At 34.3% G+C, this 14,507-nt stretch overlaps 1 protein-coding gene across 2 annotated transcripts; it reads right to left on the reverse strand.

Annotated features, from left to right (window-relative positions):
* Window positions 1-935: 935 nt before the first annotated feature.
* LOC132108158 (atypical kinase COQ8B, mitochondrial) lies at window positions 936-10,656 on the reverse strand. Of its 2 annotated transcripts, XM_059514743.1 has the most exons (17): window positions 10,570-10,656; window positions 9,289-9,455; window positions 8,877-9,206; window positions 8,254-8,320; window positions 8,037-8,108; window positions 7,809-7,928; window positions 7,656-7,718; window positions 7,484-7,569; window positions 5,450-5,590; window positions 5,240-5,321; window positions 5,033-5,126; window positions 4,260-4,401; window positions 2,896-3,003; window positions 2,323-2,388; window positions 1,936-2,022; window positions 1,452-1,770; window positions 936-1,407 (listed from the first exon to the last, which is right to left on the reverse strand). In XM_059514743.1, coding segments are annotated over exons 1-16 (1,917 nt in total). In that variant the 5' UTR covers window positions 10,571-10,656; the 3' UTR covers window positions 936-1,407; window positions 1,452-1,479. The 2 variants fall into 2 exon arrangements, with proteins under 2 accessions (XP_059370726.1, XP_059370727.1); XM_059514744.1 differs by lacking the exon at window positions 7,656-7,718.
* Between the last annotated feature and the right edge of the window lie 3,851 nt (window positions 10,657-14,507).

Here is a 14,507-nt window from a genome sequence, read left to right on the forward strand (position 1 = left end):
AACAATTCTGCTGTCTAATATATTTGATGAATAAAAGGTTAAAAAGAACTGCATTTATTCAAAATAAAAAAAAACATTCTAATAATATATATTCTAATAATATATTTTCTTTACTATCACTTTTTTATCAATTTAACACATCCTTGCTGAATAAAAGTATTGATTTTATTTAAAAAATTACTGACCCCAAATTACTGACCAGTAGTGTATATTGTTATTACAAAATATTTATATTTTAAAAACATAGCTTTTTTTTTTTACTTTTTATTCATCAAAGTATCCTTAAAAAGTATCACATGTTCTGAAAAAATATTAAGCAGCAGAACTGTTTCCAACTTTGATAATGAATCATCATATTAGAATGATTTCTAAAGGATCATGTGATAATGATCCTAAAAATTCAGCTTTGCATCACAGTAATAAATGATCATTTAAAGTATAATAAATTTAAAAACAATTATTTTAAATTGTAATAATATATCACAATATTAAATTTTTTCTGTATTTTTGATCAAATAAATGCAGGCTTGATGTGCAGAAGAAACTTCTTTCAAAAACATTAAAAACAGTAATGTTTCCAAACTTTTGGTCTGTACTGTACATTAAAGTAATTTAATCATTCCTAAAGCATTTATATTCAAATGTATTTATTTGTTGTTGTTTATAAATGAATACATCAACAATTTAAGTTTACAGTGAGGGCAATTTCAAAATAAATACCTTTTGCTAAATTAATGAATGAATGGGCAAGCAGAATATCTGGATAAGACTTCCGATTCAACATTTGATATGATTGTCGTTTTTATGTACTAAATATTGTAGAAATGTAATTTTCTGTAAAGTTGCTTTGTAACGACTTGTATCTTGAAAAGCGCTATACAAATAAACTTGAACTGAACTGGAAGTACAACATCCACTGTTAAATCAGTTAAATCAGTTGTCATACTTTTAATGATGAAAAGTGACATACTGCACACACATACTAACAATGACTTTCCTAACATGAAATAAATAGCAACATGATGTTAAACCAAATTGTCCCATCTAAAATTCTATTGTTACATTTATGGAATCCTGAAATGCATTCCACTCCACTGCAGTAAATTTGTTAACTGTTTAATATTAATTTTAAAAGCTTGGCAATGATCATCATAACAGATTTTTGAGCAAATTCTACAAACATACACCTTTACACTCAGAGAGCTTGTTACTTGATAAACCAACAACTGAGAATATTCTGCTGTAAAATAAAGTTACAAACAAATGTAGGACATGTAGAATAGTATTATGGAACTTTTGAACTCTCCAGATTTATAAATAAACAACTGTCAGTCAGTCAGTCAGAAGTTAATCACATAACATCAAGTTCTTGAATGCTTATCACATATAAAACACACAATAAATTCACTTTTATGATACATACAAGAAAATATCACCCTTGGTTGTTATACACAATGTCACTTTGCAGACTCTACAAATCTAAACCTGGGTGCATCTTTTCTTACTTTGGTAGGCATTGTAAATGTCGAGGAACATATTTCGGCAGGGAATGCGGGCCTTCAGCTTGGAACAGATGAGGAATGAGCCAGCCATTTTGCGGTGCAGAGAGTAAGACTCCTCTGGAGGAGGAGTGAGACGGTGTCGAAGCATGACAGGGATCAGGCTCTGGATGCGCTGTGTGGTACTCTGAGTGCTGAAGTCAAACGCTTCAGTAGAAGCGAACGCTTCGCCGAGGATCATAACTGCCTCTACATGTGCATCCTCGAAGGCCTTAAGAGAGTGAGACAGTTTTGTTAAAGAGAACAGTTTAGAAGCTGCAGAGTGGTAAAGAAAGTAACAGCTTTGATCCTAGAGGGAAATAACAAGAATAAAAAATGAGAAATGGATAGAAATTATGCAAGACAGGAATACTAAAAATCATATAAAGCCACAAACCTTGGCTTCAAAACCAGTAAGGAACTTTAGATCTTTAGATTTCTGCAGAACAGTAGCCCTGTCTCCGACTGATGCTGCATGAACCACCTTTGAATAACAATTTGGACAAAATAAGGTTACACATATTTTAAAGCAATGCACATAAAATGAACGAGCAGATAATAATAATAATAATATTTTCCCTTATTTTAACCAGTAAGTTTAGCATTACCTTACATTGCCAGTTCTATTCAAATGCTTTAATTAATTCACAAATGTTTCTCTAAAAAGTATCTGCAAAAAATAATAAAAGATACCCATTGATAACAAATGTCTTCTTTTGAAAAACTCTTTTGATTGCTTCCCATTCCAGTCATACCAACAAAAGTGTTGAGTAAAAATCTGTACCTCTATGTAGTCATCTGTGAATGACTGTGGGTAGTCTCGGCAGGCTCCAAAGTCCAACAGAAATATCTGTTATAATGAAGAACACATTATTAAAGTTGTCCTCAGTGTTTCAGTGGCAAAAACGGAAAGGCATATTCGCACTCAGATAACAAAGACATGCAATTAAGAAATTCTGAAAGAAATGTAGTTAACTATGGTCCAAACTAAAAAACAAACAAAAAAAACAAGAGTAAACATTTCAATTCCTTGAAATATTACAATAATTTAAAATATCTTTTAATTTTAAGCAGTCATTACTGTAGTCTTTAGTGTCACATGATCCTTCAAAAATCATTCAAATATGCTGATTTGCTGCTCAAGAAGCATTTATTATTAACATTGAAAAATGTTTTACCGCTTAATATTTTTGTGGAAACTGCGATATATTTTACTCAATACTTTTTTGATGAATAGAAAGTTAAAAAGAACTGCATTTGGAAGTGAATGTGTTAATATAAAACTAAAGATGATCAAATAAATGGATTTATAGATGAAACAGACATGTCCATTATGATTGTCGTAGTAGTTGCTCACCTTGTTCTGTTCACTATTATAGAAGAAGTTGGACCAGTTAGGGTCTGTCTGCATGAAGTGGAACTCAAACAACTCTCTCAAACACAGCTGCAGGATGTTGAAACAGATCTACAGAATAAATATAAGTGAGAATCATTTCTCTTTTTCACAATAAAATAACACAAGATATCCAAATATCTCCAAAACTGAAGAAATATTACTGTAGGTTATTTACGCAAAGTTAAGCTAACAAATGACCAAAAAAGATATACACAAACAGTCTAACTTCTGGTACGAGTCTTTCTGTTCAGCATGCATGTGTATATCGAACAAATTGTTCAATTTTTTTTAGGAAACTCGCCACATATCACCATATACTAACACGTTCAGTTCTAATGGACGTTATTAACACCTTGTAAACAAAACGTCACATAGCATTTAATTTACCTCAGGCAAGTCGTCAGTGTCTTCAGCTGGTTATTAGCTAAAGAAAGTAAGTCTAGTGAAGAGCATTTTGCAAAATATTAGACTTTAATTCTTTATATTTACTTTACCTGTTAGTGATGTCTTAATTATTTAATATACGTTTAAATAAATATTTTGTGAATCAAGTTATGACTATAAATAATTATATTTCAACAACAACCATAATTTGTATAATATAGAAGTTAATTTTAAAACAATTTACATATCTGCATATAATTTTTTTTATTTTATTTATGATGTGTTATTATAGTTAAAAATAAATAGTATTTGAAGTAAAGTTTGGGCTCTGTTGTTAATTGTAACCTTACAGTAATGGAAAAGGGTTCCCTATAGTTTAGAGCAGAAGCTGAGGTAGATTTTATCCCTAAGAATTTTTTTATCATGATTATATTTGAATTTATTTAAAGGACAGACGAAAGAGCAATTTGTTCAGTAAATCTAAGGCTGGGAGATATGGCAAAAATAATTATCGCAATAATCTTTTTTATATCAGTCGATATCAATAATTATCATGCTAAATGTCAAATTTGAATTTCTTTCAAGCTTAAAGTCAGATTTTTGCTCCAATGTTAAAGTTCAAACATCATATCGAACTCTTTTTATCGTTTGAGGAAATTTATATCGTGACGATTATCGTTATCGCGATTTATCACCCAGCCCTAAGCAAACCACGGTTAAATTGAACAAAACAAAACAAAAAAAAAATGTTGTTGTTGTTTTTTCATGTTTAGTATTTTTCCTCCGGCTGTACCGAAAACATACCGAACCGTGACATCAAAACCGAGGTATGTACCAAACCACCATGTTTCTGTATAGTTACACCCCTAATATAGCAAATTCATCAATACATCAAATAAAAGCTTATAGTAAATAACTTACATTAAGTTAATCTAACACACCTCATTTCTAGTCTCCTGATTCAAATCAACACAGCGGTCCAGTGGAACTCCGTGAACTAATTCCATGGTGATCACACGACGACTCGACAGCTCATCAAAAACCTCAGGGACCACGAATACTGGATCACCTTTAAGCAAATTCCTGTGAGAGTGAAAAAAAAAAGAAAGAAAAAAAAAAGTTCAACGTGTAAGGATTTTTGTAATATATTTTTAACCAAAGAAGTGCAGAATAATAAAATAACGATTCTTTTCCTGGTATTTACACTACTTTTAGGGTTACAACAATATTTTAAAATTAAATGAATATTTTTATTCAGAAAGAACATTAAAATGTATCAAAAGTGATGGTAAAGACATCAATAATAATATAATGTTACAAATGTTTTTTTTTATTTCAAATATATTTTGTTCTTTTGAATGTTCTATTCATCAAAGAATCTTGGGAGAAAAAAAATTAAAACAGCAAATATAATAAATATTTCTTGAGCAGAAAATCAGCATAATATAAAGATTTCGGAAAGATCATGTGACACTGAATAGTAATGGAGTAATGGCTGCTGAAGATTCAGCTTTATCATCACATATATTTGAAACTACATTAAGCAGTTATTTAAGTTGTTCACTATATTACTGCTTTTACAGTATTTTCAATCAATTTAATGACTTGGTGAGCATCAGAACTTAATTTCAAAGACCCCACACTTTTTAACATTAGTGTAGCTAAAAAAGTATGAAATTGCAGTTCATTCAAACACAATCCTAACTGGGAATACCTAAATCGCTTTGCACACTCTGCCTCTCTCTTGTAGTCACACTCCCATGCCAGCTCCCTCTGCAGAACTTCAAGACTACTGTCAGCAAATAGACCTGGTAAAGTAAATCACCAGTTACTGACATCACACAATCTGACTCAATACGGATATACAGTTTGTGCTTTTTGAACAGAGTATATGGCATATGAATCATATGCCAGCGCTCACCATCAGGCAACACAACACTCATCTTCAGAACAGACATGAGGTTGTTGATGTCACTACGAATGCTCTCAGCAACACCAGGGTACTGCAGTATATGAGAGACAATTAGTTAAAAAAATGAATGAATGATGAATGTTTACACATATAACATCAACATCCGCTTAAACCTTAGATCGCTCTGAAAAAAAGATTATGAAAATTTCAGTCCAACACCTGTATCTTCATAGCAATTTCCCTCCCATCAGGCAAGACTCCATGATGCACTTGACCAATGGAGGCAGCAGCAAAGGGTTTTTCCTCAAATGATGAGAGTTTCTCCTTCCATCCAGATCCTAACTCCTCCTCGAGCACTTTCTATACATGGGTTTTCAACACAGACATCAGTTGCTGAGATATCACTAAGTGATAGCTGCAAAAACATCTGATAAATGTCAGTTAGAAAGCACTATAGGGGGGTTTGAAGCAACTCTAACTATTGTTATCAGTGTCTTGTCTACTCAGGAGCTCTATCAAAAGCACAATGACACTCACTTGTGGTTGGAAAGCAAAAAAAAAACAAAAAAAAAAACAACATCTATAAAACACTGCTGTTACGGTTAACTACAACTAACACTACTAAAAAAATAAAGCTGAAATAAAGCTGAAATATGCTAAAATCTAAATATTAAATAATATTTAAACCAAAATAAATAAACTAAAATAAGTTACTAATATTCATTCAAATATAGCTAAATAGAAATATACAAAAATGACTAAACTTAACAAAATATAACTAAATTCAAAATATGAAATAAATATTATAATAGTACCGTATTTTTCAGACTATAAGTCGCACCTGAGTATATGTCGCATCAGTCCAAAAATTAGTCATGATGAGGAAAAAAACATATATAAGTCGCATTTATTTAGAACCAAGAGAAAACATTTCACAGCCGCGAGAGGGCGCTCTATGTTTTCAGTGTAGGCTACAGCCATTGTATGGGTCGCCAAGTCGAGCACTATTTTTCAGTGTGCTATATACTCTCGATTAAAAATGTATATGTGTTGTTCACCAATTAGCCGCACGAGGGAGCTCGTCGTTTTCTTCCGTTTTTTTTTTAGCTGCGCTCTGCACTCGGCAACCAGCCATAAAAATGACATTATCATCATTTTGGGTAAGCATTTCATCTGAATACCATGTTTTAAGCAAGGCAAGCATACTGTTGCTTATTCCTTTTACAACTACATACAAATGTGAAGTTGGGTTCTCAGTTCTCACAAAAATAAAGACAAAATACAGGAATAGACTGAATGCTGCACCTGATATGCGTGTTGCACTCTCCTCATGTACAAAAAAATGAGAGCCTTTCATACTGTGCAATTTATAAAATGTGTATATTACAGTGGGTGCATAAAAAAGTTCTCAAAAAATATTTCAGTAAGAAACTTGTTCATATTATTCTGGTAGATGTGCAAAGCATTGAATGTTATATGAAAGGCATGCATTGATTCTGTCTGGTTTTATTGATGATAGGAAGAAAAATAAATGATTAACTGCCCTATTTTGCACTTTGTCTCATTAAGTATAAATTGTGTACACTGTAATGATGAGAATATGAAAACAATGAGATGCCCTGTCAACTCTTCCTTTCTCATTTCACCTCTTCATTTTACTTATTGTCAACAACAGGTAAATAAAAAATAATTGTGCTTTGTCAAATATCTGTATCTCTTTTAAATAGTTGAGTGGAAGCTTAACTGACCTTAAAAATGGTCATACATATTTTGTTAATGCATAAATTCTCTTTGTGATATATGAACTATATGGGCCTAATGTTTATTGGGTCACAAGGATTTATCGACTTTAAAATGTGGTTCCCCAGAAAAAAAGTTTGGGAAACACTGGGCTACAGGATCACTGAGCAGTATAGAGCGCCCTCTCGTGGCTGTAGACGGTAATGTTTTCTCTTGGTTCATGTCTCTTAGTTAATTTCTCTTGGTTCATGTCAAATTAATTTTGATAAATAAGTTGCACCTGACTATAAGTCGCAGGACCAGCCAAACTATGAAAAAAAGTGCGACTTATAGTCCGGAAAATACGGTATATAAATATTGCTCTAATAAAAGTGCTGGTGTTTTAACAGCATTTTTTGATTAATATTGAAATGGCTTGTTAGTAAAAATTTACTTTCCATCAAGATATCAAGCCAGTTTTTAATAGTTATGTGGTTAATGTTTCACAAGATCATAGAAAACACAATAACTTACATGCATTTGCCAGGCTGGCATGAAGTCTGCACTCTGTCGAACCCTCTCAAATATTTTCTGCAGTTGTGGGTTAATGAAGCTATTATCTATTGAGGACATACAAAAATAAAATAAAAAATAAAATAAAAATCAAAGGATATTTTCCTGATCATCACAAATTACACCATCTAACCTTTTGCGCTTTTGAAATGCTCTAAACAGTATTTTGTTTCAGAAAGGGTTTCAAGCTGGATCTCTTAAAAGGGGAATATTCAGCATCATTATTAAAATTAACAAATGGAGGCACTTGGTACCAAAGTATTCACAATAAAATTCAACTTTATACCCTGAATGCTTAGCATCTGTCCAATCTTGAGGGCCGCTCCTCTAACCTTACACAGTGTGTTCACTATTCTCTCTGCATTGGCCTCTGACAGGAGGGGAGAGTCTAAAAGAGCCCCCATATCTGAAAGAGAAAGACACCAGAAATTTAACCCAATAACCCAATCCAAACAATTTTGAAAAACTTGACTAGGGGTGTCAACACACATTTAAGCAAGCTAGCACAAATAACCTGAGCGTTTCCCTCCAAAAGACTGCTTTGCCACCTCAGCAATGGCACCAATGCCAAGTCCAACAGCTAATCCTATGAAAAAAAGCAGCAGCATTAATATGGTTAGTACAATTAATGCCTCATTAAGTGTTGGTCACATATGGTATACATATATTGTATATTACAAACAGTCTGCATTGCAAATGACAATTACTAGAAAACTGAAAAAATCACTGACCTCCAAAATTAGCCAGTCGGCTTATCCGGGTTGCCGGTACTTTTCTTTCTCTCGCTCGCTCACTAAGCTGCAAGGCATCAAAATCACTCTGCTTAAAGTCTTTATTTCAATTATTTATTGAAACTACATTTATTTCATAAACAAGCAGCACATGCTGAAAAAGGAACTTGTATAGATACTTTTATAGAATGAACAAAATACTTAGAATTAAAAGACAAATACATTATAAAATGCCATAGGACAAAAAGTATTATTTTAGTATTATATACTTCTTTAGTTTTTAAATTCATACTTTGAATGAACTTTTATTTTTATTTTCCATTTTCATTTGAACTTTTGTTTCATTTTTAGTAATTCACTTTAGTAACTGTGCAGTTTATTTTTTCTTATATTAATATTTAGGTTGAATATTTGTTTTTAATTCATTTATTTTTTTTAATGTAACAATATGTTTTCATCACATGCAATCTCAAAATATTTCTGGTCTTAATTTCAGAAACACAAGCCAATTAATGTCCATGTACTTCGGAACACAATGTTATGAGTGTATCTTCAAATATTATAATTATTTGATTAATTATACATGAATGATGCTTACAATAAATCATCCCAGTTGTCCTCACCTTTTGTCGGACAGGCCTTGCAATATTCTGTTTTGCCTCCCTTGCCTTTTTAATGTCTTCAGAGCTTAACCTGGCAACCATAGAGTCATGTACAAATCTAACACGGAGATGAGACACCGATACATGCAAAAATCGAGTGCTTTGACCAGGCCAGCCATTTCCTTTGACAGAGCCAGTAGGTGCACCAGAAGGCATCTCTGATGTTTCCTCCGTTCCATCTTTGCTGGAAATATCTGCTGGCATTTCAGAGCCCACAGCCCACTTTGCTGCTTCATCCGGGTCCATCTCCCCCCACTTCTCACTGTCAGGGAACTCATCAGTCTTGGGTGTCTGAAAATATTCATTTTACATACATATTAAGCAATGCAATTTCTCTTCTTGTGTTCATGCGTATCTGTAAGTGTTCACTAACCACACCAGTTCCCATCATGCTCTCAACCGCCTCCTGTGCAGCTTTGACCCCTGCACCAAAGGTCGAGTTGCAGGCCATCAGTCTGAGCTGTTCACCCTGAATGGTGGCAAAGGCAGCACCGACCTTGCCAGCCCCCCTCATCACCTGGAGCACCTCTGCCAACACCACTGAAAATCACAGGGGCAAATCAAATATTCTGAATGAGCTTATAGATATATATTTTAGTTTTCATTTAATTTTTAACAATTTTTTTATGTGCTTTGGTCTCTCTCTCTCTCGCGCTCTACACACACTAATAAAAATACTAATTAGGTTTAATTTCAGTTTTGGTTCAGTGTTATTTTTTATTTATTTTCATTGAGTAATTAAGTGCTTCAACTTAAAGGCATAGTTCACCTAAAAATGAAAATGTTATCATTAATTTCTGACCCTTGTGTCGTTCCAAACCCGTAAGACCTTTGTTCATCTTCAGAACACAAATTTTAAGATATTTTTGAAGTCTGACATCTCTCTGACCCTCCGTACAGAGCAAGACTACTCCGACATCATTAAAATGGTCCATGTGACATCAGTGGTTCAACCGTAATTTTATGAGGCTAATAGAATACTTTTTGTGCACAAAGAAAATATGACTTTATTTAACAATTATTTTCTTCTTTTTTTTTTCAAGGTGCATTTACCCAGCCAAGTTTGGCTGCTCTGTGCTTGCTCAAAATTCAGTGTAAACTCACAATGCTGCATAAAAGCCAGTCTATATTATGCTTGCCCTGGTATTAAAGTATACTGTATAGTGGAAATTGCTATGTAAATGCATTAATGTCCCCTCCGAGCAGCATTAAACAATCAGTATACACCACTTCAGAAGAGCTTCTGTGGCACCTTTGCAGTGAAAATCGGGCATCCACGATAATAACCATGGACTAGAGTAACATATTACAATTAACGTTATATAATTTCGTTTTGCTTGTCATAGTGATGATGCACATGCATTTGCAATTGAGCAATAAGGCCTGATGTAAAGTTTATGATTTCTAAAGTGCTTTTTATCCAAAGATCCAATTCACTAACACGGGCATTAATAATGCTATTAAAAAATTACAGTATTAAAATGTATCCAATCATGACATGAACATTTCTGTCAAAATAGACAAATTATGTTGACATGGCATGAGAACATGTATGCATTATCACCCACATGCACTTCATATTGTACTGTTGTTTCCAGCTTGCCTTTATAAATGAGCACAGCAGTGTAGTTACTCAAACGGTACTAATACTTACTCGTGTTGAAAGTTTATTTTCTCCTCAGTGTCTGCACGAAGCGTCCTTCTCACTCCACACACCTCTGTCTGTTTCGCAACCACTACCCAGACAGTAAAAGAAAGCCACTACCGGACACAGAAAGCATGAGGTGATTGATAACCGTCTTAGCCAACCAAATTTGCAAGTATCAAAAAGTTTTAAGAGCTGTGCCTGCTGTCAACCAATCACGAACGAAAATACACTTCGTCTGAACCAATAGGATTTGACATGGGGCGTATCCAATATGGCGCAGTAGCCAATGAAAAGATGGAAATAACGCCGTATAATGGCCAGTGTATGAAGTGCAGTTAAAAAGCTAAGTGACATTTATGTTTTTCTAGATGAATTACTAATAAATAACCAGAAGAAGAACAAGAAAAAAAAAACATGAATTTAAACATTTAACATTCAATTTAAGTTTAGAATAATTTGAGTTTGTAATTGTTAAATAAATGTTCACCATTCAAAATTTTAATTCTGACATTATCACTTGCTACCCTTCACACCGCCGGCGTCGAGAGCGTCAAAAATCGCTCTTGCCGCTCTGCTCACGACGCTGCAGAAAGATTCGTGAGCGCTCAGACGCTCTGACGTAGATCTAATGATTATTTTGTATTTAAAGCGGCCGCAAAGCAAACAAGCTTGTTGATCTCATCCAGACTAACCACAAGGAGGGTAACGTTATAAGTTAACCTCATTAAATATTGTTGTGGACGAAGTATTAAGAGCCTTTACCTAATAATGTATAAAGCACTGTAAAAATACTCTGATGCAAGTAAAAGTCTTGCATTGAAAATGCTACTTAAGTAAATATAATCAAGTATAAACATTACTTAATGTAAGTATAATCAGGGAAATTTGTTTAAAAGTAAACTGGGACTACAGTACTATTATTTATTATGTCATTAGATTATTATTCCTATACTGCACATCAGCAACTCACCAGGAAATGAACAATCTCAGACACCTTGGTCCACGTATCACTTTTAATTTATTTTTTACGCATAGTACGCAAACAGGGACACATCATAGATTATTGCAAACGCGAAACAGCAATAATCAACCTGTCCTCAATTGTGCTTGGGAACTAATGCTGCGTTCCAGGCAGATTTTTGAGCCCGTAAGTCACGATTTCAAACCACGACTCACGACTTTATAGCGTTCCAGGCAAGTCACGCCAAACTTTCTGAGCGCAAGCAATTGTAGCTAGATTATTAATTTTATTGCAATGTTATATTGTCCTAAAATCGTTTTTTTAACGTGCACCACTTGCGTAAACACTGCATCCATAGGCAATATTATCCGTAGAGGCTGCCATTGTTGTTTCGCAGGCTATGTGACGTCAGAGTTCGCAACTCGGAGTACATCTATCTAGTACGAGTTCACGGGTGGGAAGTCACGGGTTTGACTGCTGTTCCAGTGCACTTTCACGGGTAGAAGGTTGGAAAAACACGGATTACGGGTTGCCTGGAACGCGGCATAATGTCGGAGCTGCGTTCTCTGGAATCCTCTCAAGCGGTGGACTTCTACGTTTCGATTGGTTGCTGCCCAACCGCCTCATAGCTCATTACCATAAAGTTGCCTTGATTTCAACTCTCCTCGACGCTCAACGGCCAAGTCGCGCCGCTCCTCGCCGGTGCTCGACTCCGGCTTACATTGAAAATGAATGACTTCCGGCCACTTTGACGCTCTCGACGCCGGCGGTGTGAACGCACAGTTAAAGCTTATCCATCCATCCATCTATCTATCTATCTATCTATCTATCTATCTATCTATCTATCTATCTAGATAGAAGCAACCGTTTATTGTTTATTTTTACAGTATAAACAACAATATTGTAAAGGTAAATGCAAGTCTATTTGTTTATTCTATAGAACTGCACGACAACCTGGCGCTGGTGGCAGAGCAGCAGTATTTAACCAACTGCAAGAACAAGAAATTTGCAACATGGTATAGCCAACAATTCCATCAGGCTAAGAGAGATCCAAAGTGCAATCATAAATGACAATAATGTCTTTGCAAATATAAATTCTGTCAGCATTTCCACCTTAGACAGAGTTTTAAAATCTATAAGGTGTCATTTGAGAGGAACAGTGAAAGAGTCAAGGCGTTGCGGTACCAGTATGTCCAGGTAAACCATTGGTGTGCACTTAGTGAGGTTTAGTTAGACCACATTTGCCTAATTATGTTGTTGTCTGGGATAATGTCAGCTTCCACCGAACCAACAGTGTTAGGGACTGGTTTGCTGTACATGAAAGGAAAACAGTGGAATTCCTTCCACCATACTCTCCATTCCTAAATCCAATAGAAGAGTTTTTTTCAGCATGGAGGTGGAAAGTGTATGATCATAGACCACAAAATCAGATGTCTTTGTTGGATGCCATGAATGCTGCATGTGAGGACATCACAGCTGACCATTGCAGGGGATGGGTGCGGCATTCAAGGAGATTTTTTGTGTGGCAATGGAAAACATCAGATGTGATGTTGATGAAAATCTTTGGCCTGACCAACGTGAGCGATATCCACCAAGAATAATTTATTTGTTTTTTTTTTCCCCCATGAATGTTATTTGTTGTTTGTGTATTTGTGGTAATACACAAATATGAAATGTAAAGTGAAATCTTGATACTCTTGTCAGTTACCTTACATGTACAGTAAATACACTTGTATTGTGTATATACTGTACACATGAAGTACAAAAATAAACACTGTAAAAATACAAATGTTCATAGACTTTTTTTTTTTTTACATACTATTGAGTTTTCTCAACAAATATGAGATTTTTGTTTAAACCCTTAATTTTCATGGTTGACTGTTGTGGTGAAAAAACAACTAAACATTTTGACCAGTGTGGGTCACACAATGACAAAAATACTTTTGGTGGCCTTGGCCAAATTATTGACACAATAACTAGGTTTTGAAGCATGAATTAAATGTTTTGGGTGAGTAACTACATTTTGCAGACATGCTATAAAGTTTTGAAGTTCCTGCAAACAGTTGTGACATTTGCACTCACAGTTTAGAGAATGTTAAGACTGTTTCGAAAAATGTGCCAAAGCAATTGAGAAAAACTGTAATACTGTAAAAAAAAAAAAAAAAACAATTTCACTGTGATATAGAAATGGAAAAATAAATATGGGCACAAAGATGAAAATAAGTCCATTTTCAGAATGTGTAACTCTTGTGTTGTCCTCTGTCTATACAGTATAAGCTTTCTAACTGAAGATTCATGAGATGAACATTTGAGCTATTTCAGAGAAATGGTTTATCATTGGTTTATCATCTACATTCTCTTCATTAGTAAAGATTCACTTGCACAATTCATGCCAGATTGACAAAAAGTCTAATAATAATGTGTAAAAAAGTGTGCTTGGCAGTTTATGACAACTAGATTAACCATTTTGCATTTAATGACTTATACGATGAACTAAAGACCCGATGTTTTGGGGGGTAAGACTATTGCACAGAAAACTATATAATAAATTTTGAGCAACATGACATTAGCAACTGATAATGTAGGAAACAACAGAGAATTGTACATAATCACTTGCATGGATGTACCAAAGCATTTGCAACTTGTTCAAAGAAATGAGAAACTGCTTTTTTGATGTGCACAAGTGACACAATGATGTGAGAATTGAACAGGTAGTTTTGAGAATTTCAATTCTGATCTGAGAAATGTACCAAAGTGACTGAGAAAGACTGTAAAGCCATGTTATAAGATTGTTGAAAGTGTTGTCTTTTTATCATCTCAGTCCTTAACATGAGTGTTTAGTTTAGTAGCTCCAAGCTCACCTTGCTCTTGCACAATCATCATGTCCAGTCATGCTTGTTTTGACTCTGATATGGCAACAAAGTAAAATCAGAAAACCATAAGGAACAGTTTCTACTTCAAATCCGTTCCGAACATAAAAAAA

Source organism: Carassius carassius, chromosome 28 (genome assembly GCF_963082965.1).
Source record: "Carassius carassius chromosome 28, fCarCar2.1, whole genome shotgun sequence".
In the NCBI taxonomy this organism is placed as follows: Eukaryota; Metazoa; Chordata; class Actinopteri; order Cypriniformes; family Cyprinidae; genus Carassius; species Carassius carassius.

Coding starts and splice junctions, on each gene's coding strand:
- LOC132108158 (XM_059514743.1), bottom strand. Junction 7,719..7,808: donor ACAGATGCTAAGCATTCAGG/GTATAAAGTTGA, acceptor TCCCCTTTTAAG/AGATCCAGCTTGAAACCCTT. Junction 5,127..5,239: donor GAGTGTTGTGTTGCCTGATG/GTGAGCGCTGGC, acceptor TTACTTTACCAG/GTCTATTTGCTGACAGTAGT.